Raw genomic sequence first — 18,631 nt, 5'->3', positions numbered from 1 at the left:
ATGACCATTAATGGTAACATTGTCAGTGGGTTCACTTACATCCAGGTTATATATAACCAAGTGTATGCAATCCGAGTCCTTAAAAATAGTAAACAATCTTACTATATCAGTATCAGTCATCACTTCCTCATCTATATTATGGTCAGGTGTCTTGTATCTGACATTGAATCTCACAGTCCTTCTCTTAGGTATAAAAGTCAACACTGTATTGTAGATGTCACCTATCATGTCCAAATACCCAAACCTTTCCACATCTATGATTTTACAATGGAGATTATTTGCATAGTGATACTATATTGTGTATACTTCCATTCTGCAGAAAATAGGATAACAAAAGGAGCAATATAATCACAACACTACATGTCTCATCAGTTTCAAAGTATAGATAATAGAAACAAAACCTTAGCTTTATCCTAATTATTAATTATATTGAATTGATGATCAATATTGGATGACTAATCTTCTACTACTAGATAAAAAGAAGCACCATATTGGATGAATAAGTACCATTTACCCATTACTCATTTTTGGTGTATTAGATAGCAATAAGAACCATATCTTGAAAGAAGATCCATAATGAATTGTAGGGTTTGAATTGAAAAGCACTTTCGAAATCTGTCACAGTTATAAAAATGGAGAAATGGGTGGTAAATTACAGTATTCTATGATGGTCCCCTATTTCCATAATTCAGCTAAGAGAGGGGATCATGTGGTTCAAGTGTACTCCTTCATACAACATTTAATGGAAGTTGCAGAGGAGAAGGCTATTACTAGCTAGTACTTATTGGTACGTGTGAGTTGTGACCCAACCCCACTACCTTACCTCAAAAGAAGATTAAAAAAAAAAAAAAAAAAACCCCTAGTCAAGGATGAACTTTTTTGCAGTGTCAGCTATATTGCTAGGGTTTGGCATGTAGATAGAACTGAAATTTCAAGCTTCTTGCTTCACCAATGTTTTCTTGTGCAAGAAAGAGTAGGGGACTATACCTAATAAGAATGTAACTTCCATTGACCAAAATATTTGGGGTATGAAGAAGAAAGAAATATTAAGGAAGCAAAAGAATAGACCATCACAAGAGAAAGAATGAAGAAGTTTAACAAACCTAGCTACACAAAGGAGAGGGAAAGAGAGAAAGGTGCTCTCGCTCGGATGCTTGTTTGATTGATCGATTGGTTTGTACGAATTAAGAAGCTAGGAGTGTGAAAGAAGGATGCATGGATCATCATGGGTATGGAACTTATTCAAAGTTGGGGGGTGGGATCTTAAGTTTAATGTACTGTGAATATCAGAAATGTTCTCTCTTTTGGGTTTAAGAAGGCTCTCTAACCATTAAACATGTTTCACAAGTTTTAATCTACAGCCTAGTACTAGTCACTTTTCTTTTACGGTCTGATACACTAAAGCATTAGCTGTTTGGGCCCTCCAAAAGAATGAGATGTTTCTCATTTGATAGTTGTGTATCTCCTACAACATGCAACAGAGAAACTTACTTATTGATGAGTAAGATAATGTTTTGGGTAAGGATGAAATACAACTTAATCCAAACCAGGACATTATCTAAAGGGTGTGATGGTCTGGCTGTCTAGTTGCCATTCATCAAAGCCAATGGTGGAAGTTATAAGTTAAAAATTTTCCTTTGCTACTCTGATTTTGTACCAAGTTATTAATAGACAAATGGGGCTTTTACACTGTTGGTTGAATTAGGAGCTGAAGTTCTCCTTGCTTCGGATTAGCAAATTCCTAGTTTTCTAACAACAAAGTGTTCCTTGCTGTGCAGGTGCTCAACTTCTTGAACTCATTCTATTGCAGCCCCAAAATGGACAAATCAAATTAACAAGGAAAAAATTCAGATCGTACAGAGAGCGAACGAGAGATACAGAGAGAGTGTAAAGTGCAAGATGCTTACTTGCTCTTGGGTACACTCTGGCGAGTAGTAGCGTCGCCGAACTCCAAACCTCCACCAATTTGACAGATCGGAGAAGATGAAGGGGGGGGGGGGGCGCCACTGAACTCCATGTAGGGTTTAGGGATACGGGAATGTCCCTGTTCTTCGATTGCGAAAGACTTGCATCGTCGTCGTCTCCGGCGAGTAGCAGCGCCGCCAAACTCCAATCTTTTACCAATTTGAATGAACGGAGAAGATGAAAGGGTGGGGGGCGCCACTACTGAGCTCCAAGTAGGTTTTACAGTATAGATCGCAAAAGGGAAAGTGAGAAAGAAAAAGGAAGAAAGGGCAAAAAGAGAAGGGAGGGTGTTTTGGGTATTTTATATTTTCACTTTTTTTGTTTAACAACTTAAGGGCTAATTGGTAAAGGGTACAATTGTACATTCATTTCATCCTGTTACTAGTTTCCATCTGATATTAACGGAATGGACTGAAATGGCCTTACGTTGTAAAGTAGGGGTGTATATTGGAATTTTGGGGGTCCAGTTGGAATTGTCAAAAAATTATGGGTGTACGTGTCTTATTTGGTCCACTTAGGGGGGTATGCATATTTATCCCAATAATTTATGCACAGAGCGTTACATAGATTTGCCATCCTATGGAGGGGAGATGAAGGTTGGGTTGGGTTGGGTTGGACAAACCATGGATTGGGTTGGGTTTTAACTTTACTTTTTACTGTTCGATTATAAATGAACAAGTGTCACGTTTTTAAGGGGGATATTACAAGAAATAACAGATTGAGAAATGATGAGGATAATAACCCTGTTGGCATCGGTTCAAATTCCATCCACGTGTTCCGCTTTCAGCCGTGAACTTGCGTCCTCAGAACTCTTTTTCATTCACGTTAGTACGTGGAAGGTGGGACCTAGCGCAGCTTTAGGTCCCACCGGATCCTCATCGAGTAAATCGCGACCATCCAAACCATCGGAATTCCCGTTCGCTAACCAAATCTTTATTTATTTTTTTAATTTTTGCGATCTCTTATCTATCATTTTTTTACCAAAAATCCAGGAAAACAAAAAAAAACCCCATTACTTTTTCTTCTTTATTGCATTACTGTTCAGAAAAAAGACTAAGGAAATTTGGATTCTGACCAACACAGCTAGCCGATTCGCACTAACTTGGCTGGTGATCGAAGTCGTCATTTTCGCCCCTCCTATGAGGGGGAGCCTGCGCACCTGATCGGACAGGGAATTTAAGAGAAGAACAATCTCTATCTATCCTATTGAGTAATTCATTCTGTCTAGGGTGATTTATTCTATACTATTAGATCAATCATCTCACTGATCTGATCAAAATCTTGGCTAATTGATCGAAGTGGATAGCATTAGTAGAAACAAGATCTTTATCCCCACTAGTTCCTTGATCGGCTCAGTCCCCAGTTTCTCTAACAAGGGGGATTGGAATGACCATCATAATTCTACCCGAATATTCTGTCTGAATGGGGGATCCACCACCCCCTATTAGAGGAATTGGGGAACTGGATGAGATAATTTTCTGTAGAACCATAGATTATGATTTACAAATAGGGTGGTAGACCCAAACCACCATACTACATGTAGTCACTTATAGACACGAATCCTCTCATTATCGTTTCACCACATACAGGGTTTGTACAAAGACTCAACAATCCATACCGAGCTTTTTCTTCTACCTCTTCTCTTCAATCCTAGAACAATTAAACTTTTTTTTTTTTTTTTTGATAGAAAGAGTTGAAATATTATTAAGAAAACGTGTAATACACTTGGATGTGGAAGTAACCATTCCCACAATCCAAGGATCGAAAATAGGCCAAACAATCGTACACGTCAATGACAAGACCCTCCTCACCATGGAGCCAGTAAAACTATTTTGCTCCCTTGAAATATAACAAAAAATACAAGACTTGAAAGAAGAAGATAACTGTAGAATATCATCCGGGATAGGCTTAACCACCATTGGATAGATTCACCATACCCGTGCAAGAGATAGTTGATGACGCTCATGTTATCAGATTCCACCCTTAGATCTGTGAATCCCATCATACTAAACTCCAATAGTACTGATCGGATAGACCACGCTTCCCTAACCAAAATATCATCCAAGACACTCACAGGTTGAGAAACCGCAATCGAAGGGCACAAATAAAATACAAAAAGAGAAAAACATCCATTGGATGTACACCACATGTCATCCGTGGGTTCCAACATCCAAAGAGTGGAGATGTGACCGTATATGTTTGATGCACAGTAGCCCGCTTGATCACAACTGAACGGGCGAAGATGAGTGACCACATTGATTACCTCTTGAGTCAAGGTCTTCGAAACGAAGGCTTGGGATGTAGAAAAAACCCAAGGGTGAGTGGCCACTGGGTGGCTGGACTTCCTGCGACGACCAAGGCGTCAACATATGAGAGAGACGTAAATCTCTCTCTGTTTTTCTCTCTCTGTGTTGTCTTGTGTTATAAATCTAACATAGACATTCTCTTTCTTGTTCGAAGAGGCAGGCATTCCTAAGTACACAGTACCCATTCTTGGTCTCTCTCTGTCTCCTTCCTTTTGGGGTTTCATCGTCTCTGTTCCTTGTTTCCCAGTCAAAGAGATATATAAGAGACACAGGGAGAAATGAAGGTGATCAGTTATCTATCTCTCTTTGATTGATTGCAGTGTAGATTTTCCTTTCCATATCACTTTTGAATAATCTGATTGGATCTTCTGATCTCTCTCTCTTTGCTTCTATTTGTTACAGAAAGTGGTTTTGAAGCTAGACTTACATAACAACAAAGAAAAACAAAAGGCCATGAAATCAGTCTCTGCCGTTCCAGGTATATTTCATATATCTTTTCTGATCTGAATCAAGAAAAACGGGTGGTGAATGTAATTAACATGTTTTGCTTTTTTCTTTCCCCTTTTTTCTGTGCTGTGTAGGAATCGATTCCATCGCCATGGATATGAAGGAGAAGAAAATGACAGTTATAGGAGACATAGATCCTGTAATCGTTGTAGGTAAATTGCGCAAGTTTTGGCACGCGGAATTAGATTCTGTTGGGCCAGCGAAAGAGCCTGAGAAGAAGAAGGAAGAACCACCCAAGAAAGCAGAGAAGAAGGAAGAAAAGGCAAATCAGGGTGGTTATAATCCTCCCATCTACTATTTCGAGACTGTCGCAGAAGAGAACCCCAACGCTTGTTGTGTTATCTCTTAAATTGGGAGGATTCACTTGAAGCTCCTTTGTACAGTTGCAGTCCTGGAACTGGTGCGTTTGGTTGATAGAGACAATATATAAATTTAATAAGGGGAAATAGTTTTCTGTCGGGGGAGTGTGGGCCTACACCAGTACTGTAACGGGAGTGCTGACATAGGCCACACTCTGGGATAGAGTTCTTTTTCCAAATAAAAGTTTGAAGTATAAATCGTACTCGGCTCTCCTCCAGCCATGGCGGGAGCTGGAGGAACCAGCCTAGCAAAAAGAGGGGTGTTTGGGTCATTTTGTAGGTGGACACCCCCCATTTTTGCTGGGCTGAATCCTCTAGCTTCCTCCACGGCTAGAGGAGAGCCAGGTCCGTATAAATTACTATCGTGCATCCAAAGTTTGTTAGCCAGTGCTCTAGTATATGTAATATATTTTGGGTTAAGAGAAGATGCTCTAATAACATGTTAAAGTATTTGTTAACGGTTTTTAAACCATGGATTGACAATTGACATGTAGTGCAACACCCTAAGTTCCTAACAGGTCATCACACAATGGGTTTAGGCACGATTATTGGTTGCATTATTAAGTGTCGCTTATATCCTCGAGTATATGATAGGGACATTTTATTGGAATTATTGGGCTTAGAATTTCATCATGACTAAGCATATTAATAAATGAAAAAATGGCTGTGATTAATGGGTTTAAGGAATGTGTTTTTGGATTTATTTGGAATTAGAAGCTATTATTCATAGTTAGAAAGTCACTCCAAGAATCATCACAAAGTTATCAAAATGTTGTTATGTATTGAAGAATGAGAGAAATCACTATTTCAAAAATTGGAATTGGATCGGTCAAATTGATTGATATTGTTCCAAATCGGCCGTGACATATCTGATCAATTTCGATCGATTCTGATCAAAATTATAGATGATTCCCCCATGGAAAGGCGGAAATCCCACCCAGGTCGATGCTTGTGCGTGTGTTTTCATGCGCTCCCATTGGCCAGTGCGCACTTGTAGGCTCTAGAGGCCCAAGCGGCTTTCTCCCGTCTATTTATATGTATGTCTAATTCCAAGAGTTGATCCATCACCGACAATCCCTTGATGGTGATGTATTGAGAGTGATTGTTGACGTTACCTATGTTATTTAAATTTTGGAAAAGGCTCTATGCTGCTTGAGTAGGATAAGTTAACAACTCCATGTCTATCTCTTTCTTCCTCACATGAAATGGCTTAATTGTCCCTCCACTCTATGATATTGTTTTCTTGCACCTCATTAGTGCCGTCTTTGTTCAAGAACGCTCTCCTTATGTCTTTTTCAATATAATAACTTTTGAGAATTAAAGGAAAAATAAATAAATAAATAAAAGAGAAAGAATGTTGCCAGACTGCGTAGCATATTCTAGGGCATCCCTGTGCCTATCTCTCTTCCTTCCTATAAAATGACATATTTGTCTCCTACATGAGGAGAAAAGAGATAAATACAAAGAGGCACTAGCTACCCTGTGCAGCCTGATAGAGATCTCAATACCCAAAAATAAAATTGTCTTGAAGAAGAATCACAACTACTAAAAATCAGAATTTATACCAAACACCCCCAAATCTTTGTTATGGTTTGGTATTGCGGGTCCCCCAAATCCTTGTGCCTTCAAGTGGCACTGCATTAGGCGATTCATGCCTAATTTTACATTACAACTTTTTTTTGGATAAGTTTTACATTACAACTTAGCTTCTTGTCTTCAGCCAATGTTGACCGGTTCTAAAAGATTTATCCTGCTTTGAGTGAGGCCATCTGAGTTAGCCGAGCCAGGTTCAACCCTATTAGAGCCAGCCACCACTGTGATGCCCCTGGTTATGAGTCCAAATTGGGCTGTATCGGCCTAGCATAATAATAATAACATTAACTTAATCTTATCTCAATTAAATGGGATCCACTTCAAGGTTATATTTGATATAAGGCCTAAGCTATGCATGTCTTTCGTCACCATTTTTCTTCCGATCATTTTATTTCAATCCCTGGCTTTTTAGTTACTTCAATCTGAATTAAATTAGTCCTTTGTACTGGAGCCTCCAAAAGCCCTCTATTGAACATGGCCAGGCGATCTTAAACAATTATCACGTAACTTATCATGTATTAGACATACTCCAAAATTAGGTTTTAAAATCCATGTTAAAAGATTTTGGTTAGGGTTTTTTCCGATGCCAGCTGTTGACCTGAAGCACCAAGGCTGGGGTTTTCCAGTGCCAACTGTCGACGTTGACACACCAACCCTCCTCCTGTGTTGGGCTTAATTTCAAATTAGATCCACTTTCTAGCAAATAAACTCGATTCGGATTAGTATCATAACGATACTAGTATGATGATTATGATATGTATCGATTGTATGTCGATATGATACCGATATTTTGAATCATGATTAATGTCATAATGATCTATCCCTATATACAGATTTTAAACTAATCTCCCATTGGTCCTTAATAAGTCTCATTGGAGCAACAGAACCCATGACTAAATAGATTTTCTCTTCACTATGGGTGAAAGAATAATTAATTGAATTTTCTTGAAATAGTTCATGGTATTGGTGTCGATATTTTTCACCATCGTACCAACTTTGATACCAATACTAATATTGATATCAATACCAATACCAATCCCAATACTAATATCAATAGGAATACCAATACAAATCGCTTTTGTCAGGCCAAGTTAGACGATTTTGTTCTTCAAGATTTTGATACTATTTCTTTTACTGTTTTAACTTTCATATTTTGTACCATCCATTTGGTATTGGCCAGGTATCGATGTAGGTTGATTCCTAAATCCATGCCTCCCCAAACCCTCACTCTACACCCACCACCCCCAAAAAAAAATAAAAAATAAAAAATAAAATTTGGGTCTATCTGGAGGAGGGGAATCTTGGGAGATTTTGTCTTTTCGTGGGGCACTCCATTGTGGACGTGGGACCGTTCATCAGATAAGCCGACGCTCGTAGTAATACCCAAAACGGATTTGGTACATCCACATCAGAGTTAAGAATTCAAACAAGTTTGGCTTTATTAAAAAAAAGATAAAAACAATTGATGTCCAAAAATGAATGGGACTTTTGAATGCGATAAGTAATAAGTAATATGGAATGGTCGCTCACTCTTTAGTCTCAAAGCTGAGATGCTCCACTTCTTTAGCGGGTAGGTCCTTCATTGTGACAAACAAAGCGGAGGATTTGACAAATCTTTTTTGATGTATGGAAAGAAGTTTCAAGAGTCAAGAGGCTCGAGAGACTTCTGATTCGACTTCATCTGTAAACAATGATGGAACAGCGTAGAAAATAGAAGTACGCAGATGTGCACTCCAGTGAAGAAAACTACAGACATGATCAGAGACCAACTCAACCGCAGACTGATTATAAATTAGGGGTGACGGATTATATAAAATGTAAAGTCCGATTACTTTTTTTTCTATAATCAATAAATAAATTAGAGTGGAAAGTCCCCTTTTTTTATTTTTTTTTTGAATGGGGGAGGGGGGGGGGGGCCGTGTTGTTCTTATCGGGAGGGCCCATAGGCCACTAGTGGTTGAAGGCGGATTATTTCAAGGCCACAAGTTATGGGGCTATCCCGTGCGCTGCCAAAAGGCTGGGAGTTTATTTTAAGGCATTTTTACGACTTTGTGTAATATTCCTTTTTCTATAGATTTACATCAATAAATTATTCTTTTACCCAAAAAAAAATGAAAAAACTTAGAAGAGGCAGAGTTTCCTTCACTAATGGTGAAAGTCGTCCCGGTATGGAGACATGGTTTTAGACTTTAGATCTTGGAATTGGACGGTTATCAGACATTTTTTAAATCGATTTTATTTTGATACATATTGGCCAGTATCTCTTGAATTGACTGAAAGTGCTCTTGTTTTTAAATTTTCAATTAACACTAGCGATACGATACTGATATCAGTCATGGCCAATATTGATATCAGTCATGGCCAACCAGATATCAATACCTAAAACAATGTTCGAGGAGGGATAGATTTTTACTTAGTCAATAAAGATGGAAATGTATTGATGGTCCAAGATTTCATTTTATGATCACATCACCAATAATGAGCGAAGGAAAACTTACTTCTCAAGTAAATAACCATCACGCTCTTTAACTTTTTGTAGATTGGGATTTGTGTTGGGGTTCATCACGATAGGCGGAAAAATAGTTCAACATCGGATATGAATAGGGATGTGGGTTGGTTAATAGGTACTTAGGTACCCTTTCCTTAACGACTAACTTTTAAAGATGAGTTCTACCCTAATGTGGTACGAGTAAACTTGAGGGAAAGTCAAGACATGGAAACTCGATGTGATCTCGAAATGGTCTTGTGTGGAGAGAGAGCTCCCTCGTACATAGAGAGAAAGAAGAATACATATCATTTCTTCGGGGCAATAGATTTGCCTGGTGTATGTGTGTGCACATTCCTTGATATGTTTTCTCACATAAACAAGAATCCCACACACACTCTCTCCTCCAAAAACCCCTTTTGACAATGCGTAATGGGGGCTACCATAAGTATTTTTTTACTTTCTATTCATTTCTTGTGCTCCAAACATAACTATAGCCTTCAACCATGTTCTTAGTTGGAAGTTGGAACGCATGATTAATTTACAATTTTTGTTAACTCACATCAATAATAGTGAGCACATGGTCTTAGATATAAATATCATTATCAGCATGGATACCCATATCGGTCTCGGTCAATACTGATACAGATACGTTATACTGGGCCTGGGCCTGGGCCTGGTTGAACTAATTTGCCCCTCTACCTTTTCTCTCTAAAATTTGATATGTGATTGATCTATGACACCATAGAAACGTGTTTAGTGTATTTGTTCATTTAAAAGTATGTATGCAAGTTCTTACAACATGATGATGTTGAACATTGCTTAGATTTAGGCCATGTTTGGTTCGATCAAAATTATGTTTAATTTATCAGAATCAAAATAATGTTTTAGAAGCTATAGAGAATAGCCCGTTTGAATCCTATGGACTGGAATCTAGAATCACATATAGGATCTAGAATTAAATTTGTTGTCAATTTTCGGATTTCGCCCATTTTCTTTTGGGAGGGAGATTGCTATCTGGTTGCATGGCATTGCACCAGCACGGGGCATCCAACAAAGGTGAGAATTTTCATTTCAAGGGAGTGGACGGTCATTTCACCCTTCCTATGTTGGTTAGGCAGAGGCGTCAAGCAATTTGACAGTGTTCTTTCCCTCCCCTACTTTTTGAAACCGGTGCAAAAATTAATAATAGTTGCAAATTTGAAATAGTTGTTATTAATTTTGAATCAAAACCAAAGTACATTTTATTAGATTGTACACATGGTGAAATTAAATTGCATTAAATGTTAAATCAAGACTTGATGATGATAAAATGTCTACTTAATTTGAGCACTAAACGGTTACTAATTGAGTATCTAAATGCCTTTCAGAATTCTCGATCGTAAATGGTGCACAGCCGTGCATAAAACTGTTTGCAAAAAAAAGGGCAAAAGATTGTTTTTGATTGATTCCCTTATGATTCAGTTTTGATTTCACCTTCTCAAAATGTAAGCTACACTAGAACTGGACCAAATAATTGGAGCAAAACCAATTGATGTCCTTACCCACACCCCTTACTCCCTTGTGTCAAGATACTTTCAAGTGACTAAAGAAGATTTGTGTTTGGTGTTCCCATAAATTGCTCTTAAGGCAAAGTCAGAAAATAGATTCGGCTTGTTGCGTCAAGAAATCTCCATAGATTCTGTAACTTGCACAGAAGAGTAGGGTAAACACCAGAGAACCGTAGAGTTTCTTTAATTAGGAGTGTAATCTCTGATTAATCACAATCATGGACGCTACTCTTATGGTTTCCTTATAAGAATAGATTGATATAAGAAAAGGTTGATCCATGCTTGCACCGAGCTTATCTAGTTCCTTATTGGAGCGGATACAAGAATGACCTGCCGGGTTCAAAATGCGTTCCCATTTTTTATAAATGAAAAAATCAAAAAAAAAAAAGAAAACTTTCGTTGGCGGACGGTTTGACTAAATCATCCAAAACAAAATAAATAAATAAATACATGAGGAGACGAGCAGGTTATTAGTCGTTACCCACTCACGTAAAGTTGGAGTGACTTCCATATATCCAAGTCCTTAAAAATAAAGAAAGAATGAAGGATGTAAGATCCCATTAGATTTCAAAACCTACTCACCATATTGGAACGAAAGAATGGACTAATTAACCTCTCTCTACATTGGAGTTGAATCCGTCAATTGGTAATTTTGTAAACATTTCTTAGGCGACCACTGTACACATTTTGTGAACCCTCAGTCCACCTTAATTATATTGGAAATTCTAATTATATGGTCCATAGGGGTGAGGGCCTCAAATTTTCAATGTTCTAGTTATATTCTTGATTTAAATCAAATAAGAAATATTGTACGTATCAGATTGAATTTGTATGGGTTATGGATATTGTATTCATTTTTTTTTTGCATGTATATATAGCATATGGTTCCTAATCTTAGTATCAAGATCGGATCGCTCAAACTCGGGCCAAATATGACACTTTTGCTTCTCTTTTTTTGTAAGAAAATCCTTCTTTTTTTTTTTTTAAACCTTTTTACCCTTGTTGGTACATGGGGATCAGATAGGATTGGTCTCGATCAAACTGATCCTAACCTGCCAAAATGACCAATCCGATCTGAGATTACGAACTTTGATATATAGTGACTTTGAACTTTTGATGCAAGTATTTATGTAATAATAATTCTTAAATTGATATCTGTATATTGATTTTTATTTTTATTTTTTGGTTTTTTCTCCCATCCTTGAAAAATCTAAATGTTTCAAATGTGTGCCAACTCATTTTTGTTTTTTTGCCATCTTTTGAAATGTGTGACCTTTGCTTTACCATCTCGTTTAAATTTTAAGCCATTTAAAAACTTAACTTTTTGTTTTTACCGTTTGCGATTTAACTAAAAGGCATAAGCAACAACTAATATCCCTCCTCATCCTTAGATTAAGGTTATTGATTAAAATATTTTGGATGACCTGTACCGATATCGGTACCAAGGTTTTCAATCTTAGAACTATCCCATTTAGTTAACAGAACAAAACCTAGGTCCCCGACCTAATTATTAAAGGGATATGATTGATACAATTCCTAAACCGTAAGTGTTACGCACTAAAGAAAAATGAAGAACTTAAATAGTTCTTAATGGAATGGTTCCATTATTAGTATTATAGATCTTTCACTATTATGACATCTAAACTGTCTTTTACTTAGGAAAACCACTTAGTATATGAAAACTGAGATGAATTTTATGGTTTACTTCTTCAAAATTCCGTAAGATCACAGAGAAGCTTATCAAGATGACAACATGAATTAGCTAGTGTCATCATCAATCAAGTTTTTTTGTTTTTTTTTTTTCGTTGGTTTTGGTAAACATCAATCAAGTTTAAAGTAAGAAAATTAAAAGTCCCAAAATATAAGATATAATCCCAAAATACTTCTACCCCATTTATTTGTCGTTATCAAAATTCAAAATTAGATACTAAAATATTATTATTCCTTTTTATGAATGGAACACGGTCTAGTACTACGGCTGTTTTTCCCTTTATTTTATGTTTTGCGAGATCCGTAAATCTCTCTCTTTTTATAATCCTGATAAAAAGTTCATCCAATGCTGACGTAATTTGATGACGCCACTGCGAACAAGCGGGTCCCTTCTACCAAAGAGTCGGGGAGAGAGAGAGAGAGAGAGAGACGAATCGTTGGTCTTCTCTTCTTGTGTTATAATTAAATCAAGAAGAAAAGACCGTACGTCTCTTTGTTTCTTGTTGAGAGAAGAGAGACATATATAGCTAATAACTGAACACTGATTCATTCTCAGTCTCTCTCTGTGCTTGTTTGTCTCCCCGGTTAGATATATACATATCTGAAAATCAAAAGATCTAGAAATGAAGGTTAGTTCAATTCTATGGGTCAAATTGAGAGTTAAAGATGCTTCGTTATTTTAACTGTTCTGAAGCATGTTCTGATCATCTCTTCTTCTGCTATTTGTTACAGAAAGTAGTGTTGAAAATATACTTATACGACAACAGAGCCAAGCAAAAGGCCATGAAGGCTGTCTCTTCCGTTTCAGGTATCTCATCTGAATTAAATGCTAGATTTTCTCTCACCTGAAGCCAGAAAATACCCTAACAAGTTTGTTTCTCTTCTTTTTTTTTTTTTTTTTTTTTTTTTTTTTGGGGGGGGGTGTTTAGGTATTGATTCCATCGCCATGGACATGAATGAGAAGAAAATGACGGTACTCGGAGAAGTGGATCCTGTTGAGGTTGTGGGGAAATTGCGCAAATTTTGGTACACCGATATAGTGTTTGTTGGGCCACCGGAAGTGCCTGAGAATAAGGAGGAAGAAGCCAAGAAAAAAGAAGAAGAGATTGCGGAGCTGGTAAAGGCAGCAGTAGCAGCAGGTTATAATAATCCATATAGAAGAAGTACGACGACACGTTACTATCTCGAGAGTGTTGGAGAAGACAATTACCCCAACGATGCTTGTTGTGTTATCTCTTAAGTCTTCTTAATTAATTCTGTGGATTCATTCACTTGAAGCTAGCTAGCTAGCTCTCCTTTGTTTTTGACATTTGGGTTGGACTCTTGGGTTTTTTTGATTGCTCTTCACTGCTGTTATTCTTATTATTGTTTTACTAGAGTATGCGATGTATACAGAGAAGGACCATATATGATATATGGGGTGATGTTCTCTGTTCCGCAGCTTAGTTTGCGCTTAGACACATAGCCCTGCCATTCAAAGGGGCATGGTGGTCATTTTGCCCACCCCCATGTGTCTGGGCACAGCCTGTGCCACCGGCACAGAAAAGATTCTCCCATGATATATATATATATATATATAAGGATTTTAGATGGATTCGGATCCTCTACTGCCGAGCTACCTAGCAAGACCCTATTGCCAAGACATAGCAAGGCGAGGAATGACCGCCTTACCCTTGCCCATGTGCCTTCCCCAAGTGGGGGTAAGGCGGTCATTTACCGCCTTGCTGTGTCTTGGTAGTAGGGAGGAAGAAGAATTAAAGGAATGAAAAATTGAAAAGGTTAAACAAAGAAAGGGGGAGAGTTTTCTCTAGGGGGCATGGCTCGTGCGTCAATAGAGGGTCAATGGAAATACATGTGGAAGAATCAACAAGGGTGGCATTTCTGTATTTTTATAAGGGTAGGTCAGTCATTTCATGGGAGACTGAGTCTATATGCAACCGTGAAGGAGCCACTCACGAACTCAGTCCTCAGTGTGGGTTTCCCTTGGATATTTGACGAAGCAGGGAGTTGACAGCAAGGTTCTAAAACTCAAGTTTCGATCAGTTAGAAATTGAGTTCGTTTCGGTTTCGACCATATCTCGGTTGAAACCTGAAACTTTCTCCATGCTAACTCGAACCTTGGTTTCGAGGCCCAGAAATTGTTTTTTAGCCTTGATTCTTGATGTGCTACCTATTTTAACATTTTAAATTCAATCCATGTATTAGTTTCCCATAGAGAACACTAAAAATAATACTTGTGGTTTTGATCCAAGTTTGATATTGTATATTGTTCTTCGACATGATATCGAATAAGGTTTGACCGGAACATAATACCTTCAATATAAATCAGATTTAAGCAATCTTGGATTTGTTGCAAAGCTTTGTTTTGATAACTTTCCAACAAGTCCAAGATTACTTAAATCTAATTTATATTGAAATCGAAGATCTGAATTAAAAAATAAAGTTGGTTTCCCATTCTGTGAAAAGCCACGCATTGGCTAAGGGGCGTACGAGACTCATGGTTTGGAGTTTTGGACTCCAGGTGAGTGGAGTGTCTAAAATGCATTTGGATCCTCTAATGCCGAGCTGCCCGACAGGCCATTCTTCTTTCTATTTCTGACGAATTGTTTAATTATTAGTTTGGAATCCGATACAAATCGAGTGGCATTGGATGAGAGAGAGAGAAAGAGCTCAAGGCTTGGTATTGAATAGGGACAATACCGATCCTAGGCCAACATCAATATTCAATTTCTATTTTTCTTTCTTTTTGGAATGTACAGGCATTCTTCTTTTATTTCCTTCACCGCATAGTGAAAGGTCACTCACCATCCTATGGTTCCCCTATAGGATTTTAGTATGTTTCTAAAATAACCCTGTTACCCTTTCGAGCCCATCGAGAAACTCGTGGTGAATGAATTCCCGTTGGAATAAATAACAACTATTTACGAGATGAATGGATTCCCATTGGAATAAGTAACAAACTCGGCCCATTGGAATAAGTAACAAAATCTTAAATAAATCAAAGGAGCATTTTGATTTTACCTAATTGATTCCTAATATAAAACATTCATATGGTCCTCAACCTCAAATATCCATTCATCATTGTTGTGAGCACCTCCAAGGTGACAAAATGAGGTGTTTTCAAACGCTATTTGGACAAAGATGATGATCTCCATACTCTCTCATCATAAAACATTTTGCAGGTTACATAATTAAGAAATGAAAAAAAGAACACTCCACGGATTCTACTCCCATGCACAATAGCAAACAAATTACAGCCACCGCTCCTTGAAATAAAATATCCCATCAATGTTGATGCCCTAGTGCACACTTTCATTGGCCCCCATGCTAATGTTGAGGCCATGCGATTAGGCCGCAATCTCTTGCCCTTATGAAAAGTCACCCCTATTTCTTCCCCCTCCCCCAAAAAAAAAAAATAATAAAGAAAAAGAATAATAATTTAAAATTATGATTGTACTTTAATCTCACACAAGGAATGAGAAAAAAATCGTTTTTTTTTTTTTTTTTTTTTTTTTTTTCTGACAAAATGTTTGATCCATGGTCATGCACCATGCATGATCTATGATCGCACACCAACCATGGAATGGGACATAGAGGACTTGAATGACTAAAAGCAAGCCCCTCCATGTAACCCTCCCCTTTCTTATGCGGTCGTGCATGAAACTGAGTACCTTTTTGCGTACGATTTAAATGTAAAGTACCTCCTAAAATTCAATTTGGATCTTCTACTGTCGAGTTGCCTGATAGGACCGTGCTGTCCAGACACGGTGCTGCGTGCAATGTCCGGCTTAGCCCTATCCAAATGCCTTCCCCGAGTGGGGGTAAGGTGATCATTGTGTGCAGCACCGTGTCTGAACAACACGATCCTACCGAACAGCTTAGCAGTAGAGGATCTGAATCCCCTAAAATTAGGAGATACTTCTAGGGATTTAGCTATCAGTATCATATTGGTCATATATATATATATATCAGCCGATGCATGTGAAATTTTGATTTTGATTTTTTAATTATTAAAAACAAATTTATTTTATTTTTGCGAGATCCGCAAATCTCTCTTTCTCCTTCTAAAATGTTTAACTCTAGCTGTCAGTGTAACAAGAAATGCTGAAGAAATTGGTCATATATATATATATATATATATATATATATCAGCCGATGCTGGTGAAATTTTGATTTTGATTTTTTAATTATTAAAAACAAATTTATTTTATTTTTGCGAGATCCGCAAATCTCTCTTTCTCCTTCTAAAATGTTTAACTCTAGCTGTCAGTGTAACAAGAAATGCTGAAGAAATTGGATGACGCAAATGCTCAAGTACTTGTATGACGCCACCACCATTAGTTTGCAATTACTCCCCCCCCCCCCCAACGAAGTTTGTTAAAATTTCATAAAACTCGGGATCGGGGATCCTCTACAATGAGGAGATCGTCCGGTGAGTGCTCAACAAGGAATCAAACAATTGGGCTGGTTGGCACGCGTCCAACCGTTGAATGCTCATTTGGTGGTACTCTACAATGCTCATCAGATGATGTACGTGACTTCAGCTGATCGATGCGGTTTTGATTTTCTTTTTTTAATAAAAATAAGTTTATTTTATTTTTGGGAGATCCGTAAATCTTTTTTTCTCTTTTTAAAATTTTAACTCTCACTCTCAGTGTGACAAGAAAATGAGAAATGCTGAAGCAATTGGTCCCCACGAAGGCAAAATTCTTACCAAAATAAAATCGGTATCGGGTTCCTCTACAATGAGGCGATCGTCTAATGAGTGCCCAACAAGGAATGAAACAGTTGGGTTATTTGGCACACATACAGGCACACGCCCAATCGTTGGATGTTTATTCGGGTTTGGGTACATGAACGTACGAGAACGACTCAGATGGAATCAAGAATGTAGACGCGTTCTTTGTGTCAGACTAGTTATCTTTGTCGTTCTACATGGGTCGTCTTGTGTTATAAATGAAGCGCAATAGACCGTTTATTTCTTGTTCAATTCAGACTTCAGAGAGTCATAGCTAAGTACATAGTAGTTCTACTCTTTCTGTCTCCTAATTCCTTTTGGTGTTTCATCGTCTCTGCTTTGTTTCGCTTTTGAGAGATCTGTGCTTGTTTCTTGTTTGTCTTCCCAGTCAGATATTTGAAACTCATAAAAAAATGAAGGTCAGTTTGTCTCTATTTGGCTCAAATTCAGTTAAGATCGATGCTTCGTTCTTTGATGTACTTATCAACTATTTTTTTAATTTCTTTCGTTGTTTTATTTTTGAAGCTTTCAGAATCTTATCGGATACCCATTTTGAATCTGATTGGATCTTCTGATCATCTCTGCTGCTATTTTTTTTTTTTTTTTTCCCACAGAAAATTGTGTTGAAAATAGATTTATATGACGACAGAGCCAAGCAAAAGGCCATGAAGGCTGTCTCTTCCGTTTCAGGTATCTGAATTAATAGGTTTTCGAAAATTTAGCCTTTCTCACCTGAAGCGAGCAAATGCCCTAACAGGTTTGTTTTGTTTTTTTTTTTTCTTTAAGGAATTGATTTCATCGCCATGGATATGAATGAGAAGAAAATGACAGTGATCGGAGAAGTGGATCCTGTTGACGTTGCCGGGAAATTGCGGAAATTTTGGCACACCGATATAGTGTTTGTTGGGCCACCGGAAGAGGCTAATAATAAGGAGGAAGAAGGCAACAACAAAGAAAAAGAAAAAGAGAAGGAAGATATTGCGAGGAATCTGGTTATGGCAGCAATAAAAGGTGCAGCATGTTATAATAATCCATATGGAACGACACGTTACTATCTCGAGAGTGTCGGAGAAGACAACCCCAACGCTTGTGTTATCTCTTAATTAGGAGGATTTATTGCTATCCTTATTGTTGTTTGAATTGAGAGTATGCCATGTATCAGGTTGGTTCTCATAGTAGGGGTTCGGTATCGGATGGGGATGATACCGATCCAAAAGCCCATATCGATACCGATACCAATACCGATTACTTTTTCACATTCGTTATTTGGATTGGTATATGTATCGTTTTTTGGTATCGGCTGTATTGCCCCCCATTGATATCGTTGTGAATCAGACAATCATAGTGCAATGACAATCTACCATTATGGCGATCTACTATATATGGCCATATTGCCAAATTACTGCCATGTGCTATAT

The 18,631-nt window shown here is 37.7% G+C and overlaps 2 protein-coding genes across 2 annotated transcripts; both read left to right on the top strand.

Annotated features, from left to right (window-relative positions):
• The first annotated feature begins 4,525 nt into the window (after positions 1-4,525).
• LOC122655651 (heavy metal-associated isoprenylated plant protein 39-like) lies at positions 4,526-18,316 on the top strand. The gene is made up of 3 exons (XM_043849913.1): positions 4,526-4,555; positions 13,208-13,283; positions 18,000-18,316. The coding sequence occupies exons 1-3, from the start codon at positions 4,550-4,552 to the stop codon at positions 18,314-18,316; spliced, it is 399 nt and encodes a 132-aa protein (XP_043705848.1). The 5' UTR covers positions 4,526-4,549.
• Positions 4,668-5,127, top strand: LOC122671333 (heavy metal-associated isoprenylated plant protein 39-like; the record flags this gene model as incomplete). Its single annotated transcript, XM_043868489.1, has 2 exons — positions 4,668-4,749; positions 4,853-5,127. Coding segments are annotated over 2 exons (357 nt in total), but the record flags the coding sequence as incomplete, so codon positions are not given.
• Positions 18,317-18,631: the final 315 nt, after the last annotated feature.

Source organism: Telopea speciosissima, chromosome 1, assembly GCF_018873765.1.
Source record: "Telopea speciosissima isolate NSW1024214 ecotype Mountain lineage chromosome 1, Tspe_v1, whole genome shotgun sequence".
Taxonomy (NCBI): Eukaryota; Viridiplantae; Streptophyta; class Magnoliopsida; order Proteales; family Proteaceae; genus Telopea; species Telopea speciosissima.
This window is presented reverse-complemented; position numbering and strand designations above follow the sequence as displayed.